The sequence below is a fragment of the Silurus meridionalis genome, chromosome 18 (genome assembly GCF_014805685.1).
Source record: "Silurus meridionalis isolate SWU-2019-XX chromosome 18, ASM1480568v1, whole genome shotgun sequence".
In the NCBI taxonomy this organism is placed as follows: Eukaryota; Metazoa; Chordata; class Actinopteri; order Siluriformes; family Siluridae; genus Silurus; species Silurus meridionalis.
In genome coordinates this window covers 26,962,887-26,986,703 of record NC_060901.1, presented here as the reverse complement: position 1 = coordinate 26,986,703, position 23,817 = coordinate 26,962,887, and the positions used below count along the sequence as shown (strand labels likewise).

Below are 23,817 nucleotides of genomic sequence, written 5' to 3'. Positions count from 1 at the left end.
TGAGTTGGTTTTCTACAGTGGACCAGGGTCAATTTTGGATTAATTCCCATTGCCAGATTCAATGTGGTGTTTTTAAGTGCATTACCTCTATTCTGACCTCACCTTACAGGGTACATTAGAAATAATTGAAACAATAAAGACAATGAGACAATAAAACAAAACCCGTTTGTCCTCACTCTGGGCCTGTATCTCTGGTATTGCTGGAACTTAGCAAAGTCCTGCAGTTCTTTCTTCATTTCTGATGATGTGTCATTAATATAATAGGAATTGGTGAAGGTGCCAAAAGTACAGCAGTATAAACTCAAAGCACATTTCACTTCTAATGACAATTCCATCCTGATTTGTTTTGTTCAGGTCCAACACAAGCACTTTCATATATCCACCTTTTAGTTTTGTGTTGTTTTTGCTGCTTTTGTAAGTTTATAAAACTTAAGGATAAACTTCACAGAAGTGTGATACAAGTGGTGTCTTTATCAAGATAATTGTGAATAACTAACAAATCATGCTTCTACTATTAATAGTACTATGGTAGTACTACTATTAATAATAATAATAATAATAATAATAATAATAAAACAACTAAAATACAAGTAGAAATAGTTTTCACTTTATTCTAAAGAGTGTAAAGCTGCAATAAGTGCTCATTATGTGAATATCTAATGCCAAGGTATAAATCCAAATTCGGCTGTAGAAATCAATTTGGAATATTGCTAAACCTCAAATAATGAATCTGTCAAAATTATAAACAAGGTAACAATGTATTATCACATATTCTAATTGTTAAGTAGAACTCATTATAGACAAAAAATATCACTATTTAATGAGTTTATGAAATGGTATTGTAATCCAGAGAATCAAGTTACATATGTATCAGGGATATATTACAGATATTACTGTGCAAATATTTTGAAAATATTGTGAAAGCACACAATCTCTGCTGATGTACCACACAAACGATATGTGAATGTTTATATTAATAACTGCATAATAAGAAATTATTATAATTTTATGAATATCATTTGAATTATAAGCATTCTATAAATATATTTAAGCAAATCCTGCCTCCGTTTTATACTGCATAAACCTTAATGTTGCATGAGTGAGGGGCGAAAATCTTTAGTGTAATTATTAGATACAGTGTTTTTCTGAACCAGGGATAGAAAAGACCATATATAATGGGATTTAAAGCTGAATTAATATAACCCAACCAGACAAACACATCAAAAAGAACTAGTGGAGTTGCAAAGTTAATATAAGGATCAATTAAAGACGTAACAAAAAATGGCATCCAGCAACAAATGAAGGCTCCTACAACAATACCGAGAGTTTTTGCTGCTTTGTTTTCATGTTTCACTCTTTGTGAAAACTTGGTTAAATTCGCATCATTTTTGCCCAGTTTTACACCTTCCATTCTTTTTGCATGCTTTTTTGAAATGAAAAATATTTGTGCATACAGACAGAACAAAGCAGAGCATGGTAAAAAGAAACATATACATGCATCTAATGCTGCCCATAATGCATTAAACAAAAGGCTGCAATATCCCAGGCATTTGATAGATGCAATGTATTCATCTAGATTTTCCAAATTTGCTTTTGAACACAGCAGACCATAAGAATATACAGCAGCTGCAGTCCAACTTAAAGAGACCATAAGCCATGCAACTGGTATAGTTACTTTTGTAGGATACTGAAGTGGATAGCACACAGCTTCATATCGATCTGTAGCGATAGAAATCAGATGGAAGATCGATGCAGTTGTGAGGAACATGTCAAAACTAGAGTGTAAAAAACAGAATTCTTCACTGTAGTACCAGCAGCCATCCACAGACCTGGTCATGCTAAAGGGCATGACCGTGATTCCCAGAAGCAGATCCACCAGTGCCAGAGACATCACCAGAATGTTTGTAGGTGTGTGAAGCTGTTTAAAATGAGCTATGGAGATGATGACCACAGAGTTCCCTAGAATTGTAATAGTCATCGCAAACACCAGTATAAAATATAACACAGTCTGAGTTGCTGTGTTGTATGAGGATTTTACACAAGAGACATTTGAGTCAGGAAAACAGTATGTTTTCAAATCTTCTTCTAAGAAAGATGAATTTAGAGCTTCTGGCATCCTTTTACCATGAATATGTTGAAAGCATTTGGAAAAAAGATGTGGACCTGCAAGTCACATATGAAATGATCCACCCCTCCAAACAGAAGTGCTGAAAGTTATAATAGTGTCAAAAACCAACTGGGAAATAGTGGTCCAATAGGAACGAGTTTCTTTCATCTGTAAACAGTACCTGTAACAAATTCAAATTGTAATGCAAACATATATCTGTCCACAATATTCTATATTTAATTATTAGACAAACGGACACTAACAAAGTCATAAGCTACAAATAATGATATATATGCAGTTAATAGTATTTTATGGTTTCTATTTTTATAGTTTAATCATTTAGATTTTAATTTTTATAAAGCCATACTACAATGTGACAACATGCTGAACATCTTCATTATCCTATACTTTATTGCTTAGGAGAGGTTTTATGAAGGGCAAGATTTTGTAGGGGAGAGGTGATTTATTGCCACTGTGATCGCTTGGGATGTTTGTAGGTGTGTGAAGTTGTTTAAAATGAGCTATGGAGATAATGACAACAGACTTCCTAGAATTGTAATGGTCATCACAAACACCAGTATAAAATATATCACAGTCTGAGTTGCTGTGTTGTATGAGGATTTTACACAAGAGACAGTATGTTTTCAAATCTTTTAATAAAGATGAATTAAGACCAATGACCTGCTTGCACTTTTAATTTGTACTGATATTTTATTTCTGCTGTATCTGTAATAAAGATTTATGCGTTATATTGCGACAGGTGACTTTTAATGTAAAGGTTAAAGAAGTCAGGCAGGACAGATGATAGTTTGAAACTTTTTCAACTGACAACAGACTAAGATCACATCTAAACTAAATAAAATTTCTGACACGGGTATTTTTTCACGATTAAGTATGAACCAATTTATGTGAGGTAAAATCCTTCAAATAATGAAAAGCAAACTTTAGGAATCTTATGTTGTTTTTTTTTCAAAGCAAGAACTGTGGCCAAAATGTACCCAGTGTAACAGAAATAAATTTAATTGCACAATTTTGCATGTTCATACTATTATATTAGTACGAAAGCCATGCCTTAAGTTTAAATTAGAGGCTTTGATAAATATACCGTAATTTCCAGACTATTAAATGCACCCATATATAAGCCACACCCACTGAATTTTACAAAGATGTTTATTTTGAACATAAATAAGCCGCACCTGTCTATAAGCCGCAGTCTACACTGAAACTAATGAACTTTACACAGGCTTTAATGAAAGACAGTGTTTGTTACACGGCTTGTATCTAAACAGTAGCCTACCAAGAAAGTTTATCTTTTGGCATCGTCGTGTGTTTAAAAATCACCATCGGTGAATCTTTTCTCCCGATGCCGTGCAGCTCAGAACACAGGTGAAGTGTGTTTTCATGCCCGGTTGTTTTCAGCGTGACGAATGATTCACATTTCCTGTAGACAGTCCGAGTGAGCGGCAGGTCAAACGTCAGAGGAACATCATCCATATTTATGATGTGGTGCGGGCCGATTCAGTGGGAGCGCATCTGATTTAATATAAAGAGTTTCATTGGTTCACCTGAACCTGTTCTGCAATTTCATTGGTCTAATGTTATGGGCTCAGTTTTTTGGCTTGAAGTTTGTGAAATTGGGAAAAACCCAGGAAAAATCCATAAATTAGCCGCTTCATTGTTTAAGCCACGGAGTTCAAAGCGTGGGAAAAAAGTAGCGGCTTCTAGTCCGGAAAATACTGTACTGTGTACAGTATGCATTTTTACAAATTTTACATTTTATTAAATATATCTTTTTTAGTATTGGCATCACAACAGGCCTTCTAAAATAAATAAAGTATAAGGTAAGATAAATAATATAAATAAAGAACAATGATACATCTTATGTGTAAAGTGTACATAGTCCACATATACTGTCATACAAAAGTTTATTATTTTTCAATATATCCATTGGAAACATAAGTAATTAAGGATGTTTTATAGGCTGGGGCATGGAAATAGATTTAGGGGAAGTCTTTTTTGTCTGTTGAATTTTAATACATGTCTTTCATGATGTTTACAGTTTCATATTAGAAGAATGTGAACCAAATATTTTTAGTGTAACAATGAGATACAGTGTTTTTCTGAACCACGGATAAAAAAGGCCATATATGATTGGGTTTAAAGTTGAATTAATGTAACCCAACCAGACAAAGACGTCATAAAGAACTGACGGGGTGGCAAAGTTAATAAAAGGGTCGAGTAGAGAGGTAAGAAAATATGGCATCCAGCAAGAAATGAAGGCACCTACAACAATACCAAGAGTTTTTGCTGCTTTGTTCTCATGTTTCACTCTTTGCAAGATCTTGTTTAAGCTCATGTCATTTTTGCTCTGCTTGACAGCTGCAATTTTTCTTGCATGTTTCTTGGAAATAAAAAATATTTGTGCATACAGACAAAACATAACAAAGCATGGTAGAAAGAAACAAATGCATGCATCCAATGCTGCACATAGTGCATTGAACAAAAGGCCACAATATCCCAGGCAACTTATAGATGCAATATAATCGTCTAATTTCTCCACGTTTGCTTTTGAATAAAGGAGTGTGTAAGAGTAGACAACAGATGCAGTCCAACTCACAGCTACCATAAACCATGCAACAGGTATTGTCACTCTTGTCGGATACTGAAGTGGATAACAAACAGCTTGATATCGATCAATTGCAATAGAAATCAGATGGAAAATTGATGCACCAGTGAGGCACATGTCAAAACTAGAGTGTAAAAAACAGAATTCTTCACTGTAGTACCAGCAGCCATCCACAGACCTGATCATGCTGAACGGCATGACCGTGATTCCCAGAAGCAGATCCACCAGTGCCAGAGACATCACCAGAATGTTTGTAGGTGTATGAAGTTGTTTAAAATGAGCTATGGAGATGATGACCACAGAGTTCCCTAGAATTGTAATGGTCATTGCAAACACCAGTATAAAATATAACACAGTCTTAATAGTTACATGGTAAGAAGCTTTTGAACAAGAGCTATTAGAATCAGGAAAACAGTACTCTTCAAAATATGTTTCTTCCAGTAAAGATAAATTTAGGGTTTCTTGCATCTTTTAACATGAATCTGTTAAACGCATCTGGAAAAATTGGGACCTGCTGTTGATGTCCAGTAACAAAGATTTCTATATGATATACTCACTTCCCTGCAGTAGCATTTATATTTGCTTTAGAATCAATAAATAAGGCCATCTGGGAGATGGTTGTCCAACCGGAACAAAGTTACTTCTGCACCTGAATAAAGTGGCAATAATATTGCTATGGAAATGAACACCTGTATTTTTAACCAGCACATTTGGCTGAGATATGTATCGGTGTGTGTGTGTGTGTGTGTGTGTGTGTGTGTGTGTGTGTGTGTGTGTGTGTGTGTGTGTATTGACAATTGGTATGAGTTGTTTCTGCTGATAAGTGTTTTATTTTTTATTTTTAAACTGTTGAGGCCTGTAGAGTCTGAAAGGTAAACCTTGGATTCTTTTGCAGTGTCCCTGTGCACTGCACAGTCTGACCTTGTTGTGAATTTGCTGGGATGTCCACTTCTGTGATGATTGGCAGCTGCATTAAATGTGTTTCTGTTTGTAAATAATTCTCTATATAATAATGTTTATAGAGCCATAGACCATCTGGAAGGGGTATAGGCCTGTGGCGGCAGTTGGAAGGGATTTATCGGCATACTCCACCCACAGTAGGTTGGAGGCCCAGGAGAAGGCCTCTTAGGCACATGGGATGTCTTGTCCGGTCTTTAGTTCTAGCTTGAGCCTCTCTGTCTGGCCATTGGTTTGGGCTTGGGAACCAGAGGATAGGCTGACTGGGGTGCCTAAGAGGCAAAATAATTCCTTCCAAAAGTTAGCAGTGAACTGAGTGCCCCGATTAAACAGGATGTTACGTGGGAGGCCTTGCAGGCCGAAAACGTGCTGGAGTATGAGTGAGGCTGTCTTCTTAGCAGACGGCAGTTTGGCAAGGGGAATAAATGGGCCATCTTGGTACAGGGGTTCAACACAGTAAGAATATCGGTATGCTCGGCAGAGGGAGGAAGCCTGTTTAGGCCATGGCTTGTCGACTGTGGCTTGCTTTACCCTTTCCTCAAGGTCCATGTCTAGTGCCCTCAGTGTTGGAAGGGGGAAGTGTGGGTTCGAGGTAGGATCACCCTCCTCATCAAGCTTGAGCAGCCTGGAGACAGCATCAGGTTTTCTGGACCTGGATCCCGGGCGTTAAGTGAGAGTGAAGTTAAAGTTAGTGCAGCCTGGAGACAGCATCAAGTTTTCTGTACCTGGATCCTGGGATGTAAGAGAGAGTGGAGATATAAATAGGCCCCAGCGTGCCTGCTGAGGATTAAGACTTTTTGACCGTACTCAGATATTCCAGGTTCCAGCGATCTGTCCAAACCAAAAAGGGTGTCTTGGGTGTCTTAAATGAGGTAATTCTGTTCAGTCAGGCTAGGGGAGAAAAAGCACGCCATGTGAAGAGGTCTTTGAGCTTTGTGAACGCTGGTTTAGCCTTGTGATTCCACAAGAATGGTCAGTGGGCAAAGTTCTGCTAATGCAGAAGGGCCACTACCAAGATGTGTTCTTGGATGAACCTCTGTTCCTTAATTAAACTGTACATTTAAAGACTGGACAAACTTTGCCTGTAAGAATGAATCTTGGTATTTGCAGAAACAACATGATGTGCTGACAATATGAATCTCCCAACTTTCCTTGTGTCTACAGTCCAGGCTGGTGAAAGTGGTATAATGGTGTGGGTGATGTTTTCTTGGCATAATTTGGCCCTGCTAATGCCAGTCAATAATGTTTGAATGTCATAAGCTATTTGAATATTGTTGCTAACCATGTGCATGCCTTAATGGCAACAATTTATCCATCTTCTTATGTCTACATATGTATTTATGAATTACTGTATAAATGAGTGAGATAATTACTGAATGCAAAACTTTTGTTCTGTTACAACCCATCCAGTGTCTTTGCCCATTTTTTGAGGGTACTCACTAGCTGGCTGTGCAATCATTGTCCTTCCAGAACTGCCTTCCAAGTTATTCCGGGTTGGCAATGTTCAGAATGTTCTGAGATATCATGTACTGGTGTGAATGAGCCCTGACATGACAAAATAGGTTTAATTTTCAGCATTAAGTAATGTCTATATAAATATATATATATGTGTGTGTGTGTGTGTGTGTGTGTGCGCGCACAAATATACATAATATACTAATCAAACATATATACACTTCTGAACAAAATCTTAAGACCAGGGTAAACATTCCAAGTATTCACATTTCACACTGGTGGCTCATAACCAGTTTGTAAGAACTTCTTCAAAATGTCAAAAGAAGAAAAAGGAGCAAGAGACAAAAAAAAAACAGAGATTGGCAATTTATTGAAAACTGCAACTAAAACAGGCTGTTCATCAGCTGATCAAAAGTTTGAGACCACAACAGTCAGGCAGGCATATATATATATATATATATAATTATGATATAAGATATGCATTGTACAATGGTTTTTATATTCTCATCATAGACATGACCAATTAATGTATTTAATTGTTTTAGGGAAATAACTAAATAAATTTAAACTCTTGAATAAAATGATGTTATTATGTATAGACTTTTATCTCAGATGAGCGAGGAGCAAATATTTTTAGAGTAACAATGAGATACAGTGGTTTTCTGAACCAAGGATAAAAAAAGCTATATATGATGGGGTTTAAGGTGGAATTAATGTAACCCAACCAGCCAAACAAATGATAAAGTAAAAAAGGGGTGCAGAGTCAATAAAAGGATTAAGTAGGGTGGTAACAAAATATGGCATCCAGCAAAAATTGAAGGCCCTACAACAATCCCAAGAGTTTTTACTGCTTTGTTCTCATGTTTCACTCTTTGTGAAAACTTGTTTAAAATCATATTTTTCTGCTTAATTCTTCTTGCATGCTTTCTTGAAATGAAAAATATTTTACCATACAAACAAACCATAACACAGCATGGTAAAAAGAAACCTATAACTATATTCAACGTAGCCCATAGTGCATTCATAACAACGTTACAACTTCCCAAACAATTTGTCAATTCACTGTCTATATTTGCTTTTGTAAGCAAGAGACTGTAAGAGTACACTGTTGCTGCAGTCCAACTCACAGCTACCATAAACCATGCAACAGGTTTAGTCACTCTTGTCGGATACTGAAGTGGATAACAAACAGCTTGATATCGATCAATTGCAATAGAAATCAGATGGAAAATTGATGCTCCACTGAGGCATGTGTCAAAACTGGAGTGTAAAAAACACAGTCCTTCTCCGTAGTACCAGCAGCCATCCACAGACCTGATCATGCTGAACGGCATGACCGTGATTCCCAGAAGCAGATCCACCAGTGCCAGAGACATCACCAGAATGTTTGTAGGTGTGTAAAGCTGTTTAAAATGAGCTATGGAGATGATGACCACAGAGTTCCCTAGAATTGCAATGGTCATTGCAAACACCAGTATAAAATATAACACAGTCTTAATAGTTACATGGTAAGAAGCTTTTGAACAAGAGATATTAGAATCAGGAAAACAGTACTCTTCAAAATATGTTTCTTCCAGTAAAGATAAATGTATAGTTTCTTGCATCTTTTGACATGAAAATGTAAATTTTTTTTGATGTCCAGTAACAAATAGACCTATATGATACACTTCCCTGCACTAGCATTTATATTTGCTTTAGAGCCAATGAATAAGGCCATCTGGGAGATGGTTGTCCAATAGAAACAAAGTTACTTCTGCATCTGAACAAAGTGGCAATAATATTGCTATGAAAATGAATACCTGTATTTTTAACCAGCACATTTTGCCTGTGATATATATATATCACATACATATAAAATGTAACTTTGCCGCTGTAATCTTTCCCTGATGTCCTTCCTCTTTAGCATTGTGTTGCTTTTAAAGAGTTCACACTTGTTGATTATCACTTAATCAAGGGCATTTTATTAGCAGCACCAGACTGCTACTTACTGTAGCTTCTGAATTTCTATGAAAGAACTTAGTTTTTCACACAATTAATTTAATCTTGCTTGATTTTGATGAAATATGTCATGTTGCTGTTAATCTCAGATTGACTTTACTTCATTTTAAAACCTGACCTTTAATGTCATGATATGTAAATCTTTAGAACTCAAGGTTGTACTTTCTTTTTACACAACTGAATGTGCCACTAAGCATATTCAGTGTTTTACAAACACCTGTATGCCTACTCAGTCATGTCACTTCTTTTGCAGCAGGACAGTGCATAATTAAAAATAAGGACCATAATATGGATAATTGTTATATGGTATGTGGAGTATTCACACCAACAGTTCAATCAGAATGGGTTAAAAAATGTGATCTCAATCATCTCGGCTTTGGCATTCAGTCTAGTGTCAGATGTTCCTTTCTATCATCCAAGAACTAAATTGAGGTTTGCAGTGGGATCGGGCTCAATAAAACTGTACATTTAAAGGCTGGACGATGAAGCTTGGTATTTGCAGAGGCATACTGATGTGCCGACAACATGATTCAACCAGCTTCACTTGTGTTGAAGTCCAGGCTGGTGGAGCTGGTATAATGGTGGAAGTGATGGTTTTCTTGGCACAGTTTGGCCCAGTCAGTTATGTTTGAACATGATAGGCTATTTAAGTATTGTTGCTGACCATGTGCATGCCTTTACAGCAACAACTTATTCACCTTCTGATGTCTACATATGTTTTATTTGGCAGAATTACTGTATAAATGAGTGAGTTAAATACATAATACAAAACCTTTGTCCTGTAACGGCCCATCCAGTGTCTCTGCTCATATTTTGGTCAGCAGTTTTTGGTCTGCTTTATATTCCCTCAAACAGCCCTAGCTGGCTGTGCAATCATTGTCTTCCCAGATCTGTCTTACTATTGATTCTGGATTGGCATTACTCAGAACTGAGATGGCTCATTCATTATGTCACTATTTTAAATATTATATACTGGTGTGAATGAACCCTGACAAAACGGTGTAATATTAAGCATTAACTAATGTGTTAAATCTGTATTTGATTCAGCTAATGCTAAAGAAATTGCAGGATATAAATACATGAATATAACATTATATGTAAGTACATTTATTTTTTCCATAGTTTTGGTTTCAAGACATCCAACGCTCCATAACAGCAAATTCTGTAATAAGGCAATGGACAATTTGTGTTGTGCAAAGTGTGCTTATACACATAGAATGCATTATACAACAGTTTTTATATTATCATCACAGACATGATTAATTCATGTATTTGATTGTTTTAGGGAAATAACTGAATTGATGTCTTACTTGTTCTTGTCACCTACAATTAAACTCTTGAATAAATCTCTGTTTTTATGTATACACTTTTATCTCAGATGAGCGAGGAGCAAATATTTTTAATGTAGCAATAAGATACAGTGTTTTTCTGAACCAGGGATAAAAAAAGCTATATATGATGGGGTTTAAGGTGGAATTAATGTAACCCAACCAGACAAAAAAATCATAAAATAAAAAAGGGGTGGCAGAGTCAATAAAAGGATTAAGTAGGGTGGTAACAAAATATGGCATCCAGCAACAATTGAAGGCCCCTACAACAATCCCAAGAGTTTTTACTGCTTTGTTCTCATGTTTCAATGTTTGTGAAAACTTGTTTAAAATCATATTTTTCTCCTTAATTCTTCTTGCATGCTTTCTTGAAATGAAAAATATTTTACCATACAAACAAACCATAACACAGCATGGTAAAAAGAAACCTATAACTATACTGAGTGTAGCCCATAGTGCATTCATAACAACGTTACAACTTCCCAAACAATTTGTCAATTCACTGTCTATGCTTGGTTCTGTAAGTAGGAGACTGTAAGCGTACACTGTTGCTGCAGTCCAGCTCACAGCTACCATAAACCATGCAACAGGTTTAGTCACTCTTGTCGGATACTGAAGTGGATAACAAACAGCTTGATATCGATCAATTGCAATAGAAACCAGATGGAAAATTGATGCTCCAGTGAGGCACATGTCAAAACTGGAGTGTAAAAAACACAGTCCTTCTCCGTAGTACCAGCAGCCATCCACAGACCTGATCATGCTGAACGGCATGACCGTGATTCCCAGAAGCAGATCCACCAGTGCCAGAGACATCACCAGAATGTTTGTAGGTGTGTGAAGCTGTTTAAAATGAGCTATGGAGATGATGACCACAGAGTTCCCTAGAATTGTAATGGTCATTGCAAACACCAGTATAAAATATATCACAGTCTGAGTTGCCACATTGTGAGGGTTTTTGATGCAAGATGAATTCAATTCAGGAAAACAGTAAAGTTTAAAATCTGCTTCCTGTAAATAACTAAGAGTTTCCAGCATCCTTTAACATCAGAGTATTAAAACAAATTGTAGAACAGTCATGTCAAATGATTCTGTTGGTGAGAAGGGCCGTTCATATATTTACAAGGTGATGAAATACACCACTTGGGACATAATTGTCAAATAGGAACTGAGCTTTATTTACTTCTGAGCAACAAAAACCAAAACATTTCATTCAGCCCCATTTTCCAACATTTTTTGTAATTGGGGGTGTAAAAGGGTTTTGCAAATATTGAATTTTTTTGCAATGTGCCAACATTATTGAAATAAATTACATCTGTGCTCAAAATAAACATTTTTTGGACTAGGTTAAGAATCATCGATCCTGCTAAAAAACATATTTTGTAAGCAGTGAATAATTTACAGAGCAAGTTTATTCATCTGGAAATGATCTGAAGTCACAACAATGTACAAGGGATACACTTCTACAAACCCAGTTAAAATTGCTGGGTTTTGTGAAGGAATTAAATTGCTTCGTGTCACCCACACAATTCAGGTTGTAGCTCTGCTCAGTCATTCAGAAACATTGATCTGTTTTTGCTTATGCTAATCTTTGGAGGTTTGGTTTATTTATTATATATTTATTTTTATTCCAAAAGGTAAAATAATTTTAATCCTAATTTAATAGCAGACACATGAAGGCTTTGAGTGTCAGAAATGGCAGTAACTGGAAGGCTGGGCCTAAATGCAGGACGCAATCAGAGTTCAAAAATGTAGTCTTTATAAACAAACAGGCAGGAAAAAAACACAGTTCACAAATAGTAGACAGACTAGGCAAACTAAGCAATGCAGTCAAAGACAAAACAGTCTAAAACAATCCAAAATCTGCGGTACTTTGAAGCTGATCGGCGCCCCTGCTGCTGCCCTCTTCAAGGCTCGGGAATGGAGCTTAGTAGCGTCGTTCTGTGCTCAGATCGAAGAGACGACCTCACCGGTGCTCAGGAGCAGAGTGACGTCCTCAGCGGGCTTGGAAGCAGAGCAACGTCCTCAGACAGGCTGGGGAGTGAGCTTGGCCGAGCATACAGGCTGGGGAGGGTGCTTGGCAGAGAAGACAGGTAGAACAGTGATCTTGGCAGGTCAGGAAAGCTAGGCAATGCCCCCAGCCAGCCAGAAAGGCTGAGGCTGGGCAACCACCCTGCAGGGCTCAGGGGCTGAGAGGCGCCTTCAGTGGAGAACCTAGGTGGAGCGGCACCACCAGCGAGATTCAGAGGCAAGGGGGAGGGCTTGCTGCTGGCTTGACTTGAACTAGGGCCTGGGACCAACCCCACGGCCGGAGCTGGTAGTGGATCCCAGTGCTGCGACACATTTTGGAATGCCGTGGTAAATCCCACAGTGCTGATGTTCTCCGAATGCTGCAGCCAGCTTTAGGGCATTTAGCTACACAGGTTCTGGGCATCCATGTTGGCCAGATTATACTGTCAGAAACAGCAATGAATGGAAGGCTAGACCCAAATGCAGGATGCAATCAGAGTTTAAAAATACAGTTTTTATAAACAAACAGGCAGGGAAAAAAACACAGTTTAAAAACAATTAAAAATAGCTGACAGACAGAACAATGGGGCAAAGGCAAAAACACAGTCCGATAAACAGTCCAGGTTCAGAACACAGACAAACTTAGCAATGCAGGCAGACACAAAACTGAATCCAAAACAATCCAAACTCAAGAGCCAACAGACAGAGCAACGCAGGAGGAACCAAAATCTAAAAATTTAAAAACAGTCCAAATGTCCAAGAGCCGGCAAACAGAGCAACAGAGCAAAGTAAAAACACAAACCAAGAAACAATTCAAAGTTCAAACCAGAGCGGAGCAGGGGTCCTGGTCAGGTTCAGGAACAGGCAGGGTGGAAAGCTTATTCTCAGGGGCAAGCAAACTAGTTAGATAATCTGGCCGCAAGTAAACGTCCCAAACCGGAAGCGCGCACCGCAAACATGGAAGTGTGCGCCACGAAACACAGAAGTAAGTGCCGTGAAACCAGAAGATCCTCACATTGAGGCCTGGTATTGCATGAATCATTGTGGGTATGGTGTTATTTTTGTGATGTACATTAATTGCTCCTTGCATACTTTTTGAATTTATGAAATTACTATAACTGTTATAATTGGTCTGATCAAACCGATATATTTTACCACATGCTTTGGGTTGATTATGTTGATCTTGTACGCTTTTTGTTGAAGGGGTTTCTATATAACCCCCTATCTAAAAGCTCATATGTGTGAACATTATGAGAAATAGTTTTCACATGCAGAGAGTAATCAGTACCTCAGATATTCCTGTAACTTCCTTAATATTGCCAAAGGTCTCTTTGCGGCCTCCCGGAAAATGTTTGGTTTGCCTTGTATACATTTTAAAGAAATGTTCTGTGCTTGGTGATGGTCATTGTGGTCCTCTTTTTTGCCCTATTTATTGATGATGTAAGGTGGGTAGATGCAAACATTCAAAGTATGGGACAAGTAACAAGTTTGTGTTGGACATATTTATCATTTTGATGTCTTTTTAAATAAATAAGAAACATGTATACTAATCCCACTTAAATTTATTTATAGTTATGCGATTTGAATAAAAAAAATGCAACAAAGAGAAACATCACTGCAGTGGAGATGTGAAATAAAAATACAGTTTACAATGCAATCTCACAAAGGCTCCTGAGTTTAAACATGGGCATACCACCTAAGGTTTCAACCACAAATAGGCTGATGTTCATTCTTTTTTTTTTAAACTAGATTTTCTTTTTGTTTTATGTTCTTATTTAAAATATGACTAAGCTAATGTATGTTGTTAGCAAAGGATTCCTATGAGCCTAGTTTCGGAGTTAAAGCTGATACAGCCTTCTGATTAAAGCTTCAATACTTTATTCAAAGCCATTGTGTGAATGTCAGATTTAGATTTTAGATTTAGATGCTACTTACTAAATAACTATCATAAAAATGAAAGAATTACTTTTATGATGTAAAGACTTTCATGTCTGAGGAATGAGGAACAAATATTTTTAGTGTAACAATGAGATACAGTGTTTTTCTGAACCAAGGATAGAAAAAGCCATAAATGATGGGGTTTAAAGTGGAATTAATGTAACCCAACCAGACAAAGACATCAAAGAGTAATAAAGGTGTAGCATTGTTAACAAAAGGGTCGAGTAGAGAAGTAAGAAAATATGGCATCCAGCAACAATTGAAGGCCCCTACAACAATACCAAGAGTTTTTACTGCTTTGTTCTCATGTTTCACTCTTTGCGAAACCTTGTTTGAAATCATATCGTTTCTGCCCTGCTTCACACCATCAATTTTTCTTGCATGCTTTTTGAAATAAAGTATATTTTTGCATACAGACAAACCATAACACAGCATGGTAAAAAGAATCCTGTAACTATACTCAAAATAGCCCATAGCGCATCCATAAAAAGGCCGCAACTTCCCAAACAATTTGTCAATTCACTGTCTATATTTGCTTTTGTAAGCAAGAGACTGTAAGAGTACACTGTTGCTGCAGTCCAACTCACAGCTACCATAAACCATGCAACAGGTTTAGTCACTCTTGTCGGATACTGAAGTGGATAACAAACAGCTTGATATCGATCAATTGCAATAGAAATCAGATGGAAAATTGATGCTCCAGTGAGGCACATGTCAAAACTGGAGTATAAAAAGCATAATTCTTTGCCATAGTACCAGCAGCCATCCACAGACCTGATCATGCTGAACGGCATGACCGTGATTCCCAGAAGCAGATCCACCAGTGCCAGAGACATCACCAGAATGTTTGTAGGTGTGTGAAGCTGTTTAAAATGAGCTATGGAGATGATGACCACAGAGTTCCCTAGAATTGTAATGGTCATTGCAAACACCAGTATAAAATATAATACAGTCTGAGTTGCCACATTGTGAGTGTTTTTGATGCAAGATGAATTTAATTCAGGAAAACAGTAAAGTTTAACATCTGCTTCTTCCTGTAAATAACTAAGAGTTTCTGGCATCCTTCGACATCAAAGTATAAAAAAAATGGCAACCAGTCACGTCTCTCAAAAGCTTCCGTATCAAATGATTCTGTTGGTGAGAAGAGCCAGAAATTATATTTGCATGCTGCATGATGAAAGACACCACTTGGGAAATAATTGTCTAATAGGAAGTTATTTTTACTTGTGAATCAGGATCCAAATCCATTGCAATGTATGTTTTTCACATTGCAGTGTAGTCCATTATGGTTGCGGATCAAATTGCGTTCCGTTGTGTTTTTAATCTGACAGTATTGACAGGCACAAAATGAGTCGCTGGTAATTGATCATCATTATTCATTATATAGTACGTAGAAATAGAATTTATTTCATCTAATTATATATTTTTAACACTGGTTTCCTGAGAGAATGTTGCCACAGAATTGAGCAGTCATTAGTATTAATTATTAGTATTAACATATCAATAAAATCTGAAGGCTTTTTCCATCAACCAGGTAAACAGTCTAAGGTGATGAAATTGGAATATCCACGCTATGATGTGGGCTCCAGATGGGCAAAGCCACAGTGGCTTCCGTGGGCTTTCTATAGACAAAGCCACATTTGGATTATCTACTCCCGATGCTCAAAAGTGCAAAACGGCTGTGGGCATTGAATGGTCTAAGCCACAGGGGGCCTGTGTAGGTTATCTGTGTGCAATTACACAGGTGAGTTGCCCACTGAAAACTCTCATAGGGCCCAAAAGGGCAGAATTGATGTGGGCTTTAAATGTGCTAGGCCATAAGGGGGAGTAGTAGCTCAGTGGTTAAGATGCTGGGTCACTGATTGAAAGGGCAGGGGTTCAAGCCCTGGCATTGCCAATCTGCCACCCCAGTGCTGTATCATGACTGACCTCTGATTCCATCTTCTGAACAAGCTGGGATATGCAAAGTCAATTATTTCACTGTGCTTTAATGTATATGTGACAAATAAAGGCTATTTTATTCTATAGGGGTCCTCTGTGGGTTTTATATGTGTTTTCTATGTTCTGTGCATACATGAAGCCCACATAGGTTCCTCATAAGGTCAAAACTGCTAGGAGCCCTGAATGGGCTAACTCACAATTCCCCAAAATAAACCCACAAATTTCCACATTGCGCCTGCATGAGATGTTTGCTGTGGAAAATTCTTCACTTGCCAAAAAACTGTCATTAAAATCCTATGCTTGCCAACGACAGTTGACACCTAACTGGTGCTGATGATGCCCCTTTAGGCCTAATAATTTAATGACAATTCTGTACAAAAGCATGGCAGAAGAATATTCTACACTGATCAGTACTTATGTGCCACATTGTGTGTGGATTTGTAGGATGTTTATATAGGGTGTGAATGTGCTGAAGTCCAGGTATGTGATTTAAGCCAAGATGTGTCTGTCTGCTTCTTAACATTTACGCTCACATAGATAAAAACCTTTGCAATTCTGTAGGGGATTGAAAATTAGGCATAACGGCAGATGTGTGAACACATTGATCGAATTAAAGTTATTACAGCATAAGATCTATACTGTCAAAAAATACATTTTATTTAGAAACATCAACTATAACTACAGAGTAACCTCTTTATATAGGTACAATTTATTCCCCTTTTTTCTGGCATAAAGCCTTAAATGCTGAGAAACACAGAAAATATCATTGGAATGTTTGCCAAACCATAATAATTCTTTTAACACTAGCAATCAGGTTCGACCCACAATATTCATAGTCCATTTCTATTTTAAACAATAACCAATTATATCAGAGGAATTAGGAGCAAATATGTTTAGTGCAACAATGAGATGTCTTTCTGAGTCATTAATAGAGAAGGCTGTATATGATTGCTCCTGAACACATGCTGGCACATACCCTACAGGTCTGGGCCTCAGTGTACAAGCCAAGCAAAAATACTGATACCCCAAAGTCTGTATTTCAAATATTTCTAAATGCCTCTGAAGGAATACTAATGACCCAAATGTTTTTGTTGAATGACAAACGGAAAATAAACATATTTTAATTCTAAACCTTATTCCTACTTTGACTCATCACTTCAATGTAACTTGTTCAGTCCTTGCATTATGGATACACATACAAAGGTAACTACATATGAAAAAGATGAGGTAATGTTTTGATGGAGTTTAATACACACAAGAGACCAGACATTTAGGGAATCTCTCACAGGTATCCTAATAATCAAAGGTGTCATTGTTGTTTATTAGAATTATAAAATTATTATTAAAAAAGGTTCATCCCTGATCATTCGGAATGCCAGGAGACACGATGTTTTTGCACAAATATTTTGCCTCCACGATTCAAAACAAATTAGTGGCAATAATAATTTGTTGAGATTCTCTCACAGGTATCCTTATAGTCAAAGGTGTTACTGGCAAAATATCCCATCGACTTCACACTTTCATCTCAGTTATGTCTCCTGAAACCACGGGCTAATGAGATCACTACAGGATTACATCAGCGTGTGTGGGCTTCTGCAATACACTGTTTATTTCACACAAAGAAACAGCAAGTGCATGATGATTTAGCAAAAAAATAAATAACATTTTCATGCAAGACACAGATACATTAAGCATGAAAATGGTAAAAAAAAATGTATATATATATATATATATATATATATATATATATATATATATATATATGAATGAGAGGCCTACATATCCACATACACTATATTGCCAAAAGTATTGGGTCACCTGACCTTTATTGCTATATGTGGTTCTTTTCCAAACTGTTACCACAAATATGGAGGCGCTCAATTGTGCAGGACGTCTTTAGATGCATTATAATAAAATGTTGCATTCACTTGAACTTGGAAACCCAAACCTGTTCCAGCATTGTAATGCCCCTCTGCACAAAGTGAGCTTCTTGAAGATCTGGTTCACATGCTTTGGAGAGGAAGATCTTGAGTGGCCTGCTATAGAGCTCTGATCTCATTAACACCCTTGTGATGAATTGGAACGCTGACTGAACCCCAGACCTCCTCACCTACATCAATACCTGCCTTTCATAACAATCTTGTTGCTGATGAACACAAATATCTATAAGCACACTCCAAAATCTAGTGGAACATCTTCCCAGTAAAGTGGAGGGAATTACTGTACAAGAGCAAATTGGGACTAAATGTGGAATTCAATGTTCAAAAATCACATACCAACTTACGACCAGGTGACCCAATACTTTTGGAAATATAGTGTATCTGTGATAAAGGCAAGCAAGATGTTAGTATTCATTATTGGTTTTGGATGTAATGTATTTATACCCAATTCAAATTGACCTAATACATGAAAAGACCTGAAGTAAATAAAAACGTCTGATGCATGCTTCAGTCCCTTCACATGTTGCAGACATCATGCCTTCACCAATTGACAATTAGGAATGTTTTTATGGCAGTAATATTGCACCCAGCAGTGTGTATTGTTTAAAACTGTTGTTCTTTAATAGTTCACATTTAAAATACTATATACTGCATTGTTGTTTGTTTTCTCCCCAGGAATATTGTTGGTGTTTCTGGAAGTGAATAAAATTTTGTTTCCTTTAATTCTTCATTTCAAAGCAGTGTTCATCACAAGCACTTTTTTCTATGTGAAATCAGGCCTTAATTATTGCAAAACAATAGCATGTCTGTGTTCCCAAATAACAGCTGCATTAGAACTGGAAAAAACAGGAATCAGTTCACTGAACTGTAATGATCTATTTTATATTATAGGCTTTAAAGTGCATTAACTTTAACATCAGAGGAGTAACGAGAAAATAATTATTTGTGTAAAAATGGTAGTGTCACATGAACCAGAGATTAAAACGAGTGGATATGATTAGGGTGAATGTGGAATCAGTGAAAGCTTGTTTGTTGATTGATGAAGAAAAATTATTTTCTGTATCAGTCCAAAATGTACTTTAAGACCCAAATTCACCAAACTAGGGTGTTTTCAAACAAGAGGCACCAGGATAATAGGTCTCATTCAAACTTTCTTTTTGCAAAAATTAGTTTGCATCTTCAGGCACCATTAAATCTAAAGAGGTCAAATATATTTGTGACATGTCTTTGCTCTTCAGTCTCATATAAAAAGTGATTCTTTAGGAAACACTATTAGTATTTGTAAGACTGTCAAGTAAAGAATATACCTTTCAGTTTTTTCATTTCTATGACATTTTAACCTTTCTGCAAGTTGACACATAATATGAATTTGCATGTACTGTATTGCATTTTGGCAGACCTTTATCCAGAGTGGCCCACATTTGAGGGTGAGGGCCTTGTTCAGCAGTGGCATTTTAGTGGTGCTGAGATTTGAACTCCAGCACTCACACCGAGCTGCCACTTACATTTAGTGAGCCGTTAAGATCTGTTAAATTCATTGCATGTAATAATTGTAAAGAAATAGTTGCTTTGTATAATTAATATTATATTTTGTTCAGTCCCTGCATAATGGATACACGTATAAATGTAACCACGTAGGAAAAGATGAGGTAATGTTTTGATTCAGTCTAAAACACGCAAGAGACCATTTATCACCTCTAACATATAATGATGGTGAATCTTTCACAGGTATCCTAATAATCAAAGGTGTCATTGTTGTTTATTAGAATTACAGAATTATTATCAAGACAGTTCATCCCTGATCATTCAGAATGACAGGAGACACGATGTTTTTGCACAAATATTTTGCTCCACGATTCAAAACAAATTAGTGGCAATAATAATTTGTTGAGATTCTCTCACAGGTATCCTTATAGTCAAAGGTGTTACTGGCAAAATATCCCATCGACTTCACACTTTCATCTCAGTTATGTCTCCTGAAACCACGGGCTAATGAGATCACTACAGGATTACATCAGCGTGTGTGGGCTTCTGCAATACACTGTTTATTTCACACAAAGAAACAGCAAGTGCATGATGATTTAGCAAAAAATATTTACTTTTTTACATGCAAAATAAACAGAGATACAAAGTACCAAATATAGTTTTTTTTAGGCTGTCTTTTTAAGTTTTGGTTTGTTATATGAGAACCCATTGTTCTTTCTGAATATGGTGTATTCATAAACTATTAAGGCCTTAAATACTTTATTAAAAAAGGGTTAAGATGATCAGCAATACACTGGTTTATGTCACAAATAAAGGATGATTTGCACAAGCATTAGGCTTAAACGCATGCAAGTCAAATTTAATAAAAAATAATTTGTTCTGTCAACTGCTCAAGCATCACAAGCCTCTTTTTCTGGAACAAGGCCTTGACTTCTATGAAACACAGAGTCCACATTGAAAAGCAAAAGCCAGTCAACACCATCAAATTTGTTGCTAGAATGCACCTAAAAAAAAAAACATATGAATCAAAATAGAATTTGTACAATTCTTTGTCCATATCTATTTTAAGCAACAAATACTTTAATTTACTGGAATTATTTACACCCAGTTTTTAAGCAGCATAAACCTTAATATCAGAGGAGTTTGGAGCAAATATTTTTAGTGTAACAATAAGATACAGTGTTTTTCTGAACCATGGATAGAAAAGGCCATATATGATGGGGTTAATGTTGAATTAATGTAACCCAACCAGTTAAAAAGGTCATAAACGATATCAGGAGTGGTGAAGTTATAAAGAGGATCAACAAGAGATATAATGAAATATGGCATCCAGCATAAGTTAAATGCTCCTACAACTATACCAAGCGTCTTTGCTGCTTTTTTCTCATGTTTTACTTTTTGTAGAATTTTGTTTGAGTTCATGTCAGCTCTGGTCTGCTTTGTGCCCTCCATTTTTTTTGCATGCTTTTCTGACACTAAAAATATTTGAGCATACAGACCAATCATAACACAAATTGGCAAAATGAAAAAGAACGTTGTGCATATCGATGCACAAACTATGTTAACCAAAATAGAACAATTTCCAAAACAATCCATAGCTGCAATATATTCTTCTAAATTTGCTTCATTTGCTTTTGTACCAACAGTACTGAAAGCATACACTGTAGCCAAAATCCAACTCAGAGCTGCCATTAAACCTGCCACAGGTAGAGTTATTCTTGTTGGGTACTGAAGCGGGTAGCACACAGCATGGTATCGATCGATAGCGATGAAAATCAGATGAAAGATCGATGCACCAGTGAAGAGAAAGTCAAAATTAGAATGCCAATAGCAGTATTCTTTTCCAAAGTACCAGCAGCCATCCACAGTCCTGAGCATGCTGAAAGGCATCACTGTGATTCCCAGAAGCAAATCAACCAGAGCCAAAGACATCACCAAAATGTTTGTTGGTGTGTGAAGTTGTTTAAAATGCATTATAGAGATGATGACCACAGAATTCCCTAAAATTGTAATGGCCATTGCAAACACCAGCACTGAATATAACACAGTTTTAGCCACCACATTGTGAGAAATCTTTACACATGAAACATTTGATTCAGGATAACAGTATTCTATCAAATCTTCTACCTCCAGTAAACATGAATTTTGAGCTTCTACCATCATTTAAGCTGATGATGTTAGAAATGGCACTTTGATCTGCAAAGTGATTTGTAAGTGTCTGTATATTTATCAGGTCAAGTAATGATCCCATCTGGGAAATTGCTGTCCAATAGAAACAAAGTTCCTTTTCCTTTTACTCAAAGTGGGTTTGTTATCGTGCACTTTATTACTTTCTTTTGAAGAATCAATATTCCTCATGTGCTTCAAGCACTTTATTGTGACTCCTGAACCAGAGAAACTTCAGCTTTTACACCTAAATGACTCTTGACAAGTTCTGACCTTGGTTGTGATATGGTGCTTTGAAAGACTGGAGAAACTTAATCAGCTCCTCACTTCCTGACACCCTGGACCTATTGAAGTTTGTGTACCATCCCATTCACTTTATTGATGGCACCATCTCACACTTGCTACACACAGCCCTGAGCCTTCTAGACATCAGAAAGGCAAATTACATAAAATGCTGACTGTTTACTACAATTCCGAATTTATTCACATGATAATTTCTCCAAACTCACCACCAAGTTGGAGGCCCAGGGACTAGTGATATGTATGTCTTGTTGACATACATATCATAATCAGTAGGAGTAGGCAGACATGTCTCATCCTCAGCACTGGAGCCCTTTCAGGCTAGTGTCCTGAGCTTTCTGCTGTACTTTTTGTACACATGACTCATAATAAATAAATCAGAATAAATGTTTGGAGAACTGGTGCCAGGGAAATGGCCTCCTCCTGGATGTCAGCAAGGCAAAAGTTTGTGGACTTTTGCACATAGCAGAGTATCTCGCAGTTTGCAACTGGAGATTGAGAAGCTTGTGGCGGTTGTGGCTCAAGTCGTCCCCAAGCTAGACTTCGCCGTCGCCACTGGTGGGAAAGGCTGGGGCTGCTCCACCTTCCATCATCATCAGGAGGTACAGAGACAAAGTGTTGCTTCTCGCACACCCCCGTGAGGGATCCTGTGTGACACTCTGGGCCCGAAGTCCAGGGAGATGGCAGATCTGAGGACTGTCATTTTCGATAAGAGGGCTTCTGCCAAAAAGTCCTGATAAAGGACATTCTGAGGGACCCTGCTGGGAGACTACTTGGCAGCCGGGTAAGTTCAGTGGGTCCTGCATACTGTAGACAAAGATTATACGATTCAGTTCGGGTCTCGACTTCCTCTGTTCTATGGGGTTTGTCCCACCTTGAACAAGCTCTGGTCAGGGTACAAGAAGTAAACACTCTCCTTAGGAAGGATGCCATCGAGGTGGTCCCTCCATTAGAGAAAGAGTCTGGGTTCTACAGATGATACTGTGTAGTTCCCAAGAAAGATGGTGGATTTTGTCCTATTCTAGATCTACATCAGCTGAAACGCTCACTTATGAGACTCAGGTTCAGAATGCTGACCCTCAAGCAGGTTGTGTCTCAGATCTGATCTGAGGACTGATTTGTCATGGTAGATCTAAAGGATGCTTACTGTCATGTATCTATCCTCCCTTCTTACAGGAAGTTCATGAAGTTCACTTTCGGGGTCAAAGCTTACCAGTACCGGGTACTTCCGTTTGGCCTTGCCCCCTTACCCCGCACCTTCACAAAGTGTGTTGACATGGCTCTGGTTCCCCTGAGACCTCAGGGCATCCATAAATACAATTTATACCTTGATGGTCTCACACATCAACCATCAGGGGGGTCTGTGCTCTCACCCCTTTATAAACTGTCTATGTACTGATTATAAATACAGAAAACTACACCAGTGCTAAGATCTGTGTAAAACAGTGTTTATTAATTATTGTGAAATATATTTTGGCTTTTCTGCAAGTTATGTGACATAATAGGCATTTGAATGTGTTGCATTGCAGCAGACTCCTTTATTCAGAGCGGCTCACATGTTGGTTT

The 23,817-nt window shown here is 37.4% G+C and overlaps 3 protein-coding genes and 3 pseudogenes across 3 annotated transcripts; all 6 read right to left on the bottom strand.

The window, feature by feature from the left end:
- Positions 1-1,069: 1,069 nt before the first annotated feature.
- Positions 1,070-2,190, bottom strand: LOC124401557 (trace amine-associated receptor 13c-like). The gene has a single exon (XM_046873951.1). The coding sequence runs from the start codon at positions 2,114-2,116 to the stop codon at positions 1,070-1,072; it is 1,047 nt and encodes a 348-aa protein (XP_046729907.1). The 5' UTR covers positions 2,117-2,190.
- Positions 2,191-4,160: 1,970 nt separating this feature from the next.
- On the bottom strand, positions 4,161-5,341 carry LOC124401707 (trace amine-associated receptor 13c-like). The gene has a single exon (XM_046874135.1). It carries the CDS (start codon positions 5,199-5,201, stop codon positions 4,161-4,163), a length of 1,041 nt encoding a protein of 346 aa, XP_046730091.1. The 5' UTR covers positions 5,202-5,341.
- Positions 5,342-7,734: 2,393 nt separating this feature from the next.
- LOC124401706 lies at positions 7,735-8,749 on the bottom strand (annotated as a pseudogene).
- Positions 8,750-10,498: 1,749 nt separating this feature from the next.
- On the bottom strand, positions 10,499-11,824 carry LOC124401541 (trace amine-associated receptor 13c-like). Its single transcript, XM_046873929.1, has one exon. It carries the CDS (start codon positions 11,507-11,509, stop codon positions 10,499-10,501), a length of 1,011 nt encoding a protein of 336 aa, XP_046729885.1. The 5' UTR covers positions 11,510-11,824.
- Positions 11,825-12,447: 623 nt separating this feature from the next.
- Positions 12,448-15,480, bottom strand: LOC124401705 (annotated as a pseudogene).
- A 5,416-nt stretch (positions 15,481-20,896) lies between these two features.
- Positions 20,897-21,945, bottom strand: LOC124401704 (annotated as a pseudogene).
- Positions 21,946-23,817: the final 1,872 nt, after the last annotated feature.

What these genes read in the sequence shown, in the direction of transcription:
- LOC124401707 (XM_046874135.1), bottom strand. Translation starts at nt 5,201, where the DNA reads ATGCAAGAAACCCTAAATTTATCTTTACTGGAAGAAACATATTTTGAA.
- LOC124401541 (XM_046873929.1), bottom strand. Translation starts at nt 11,509, where the DNA reads ATGCTGGAAACTCTTAGTTATTTACAGGAAGCAGATTTTAAACTTTAC.
- LOC124401557 (XM_046873951.1), bottom strand. Translation starts at nt 2,116, where the DNA reads ATGCCAGAAGCTCTAAATTCATCTTTCTTAGAAGAAGATTTGAAAACA.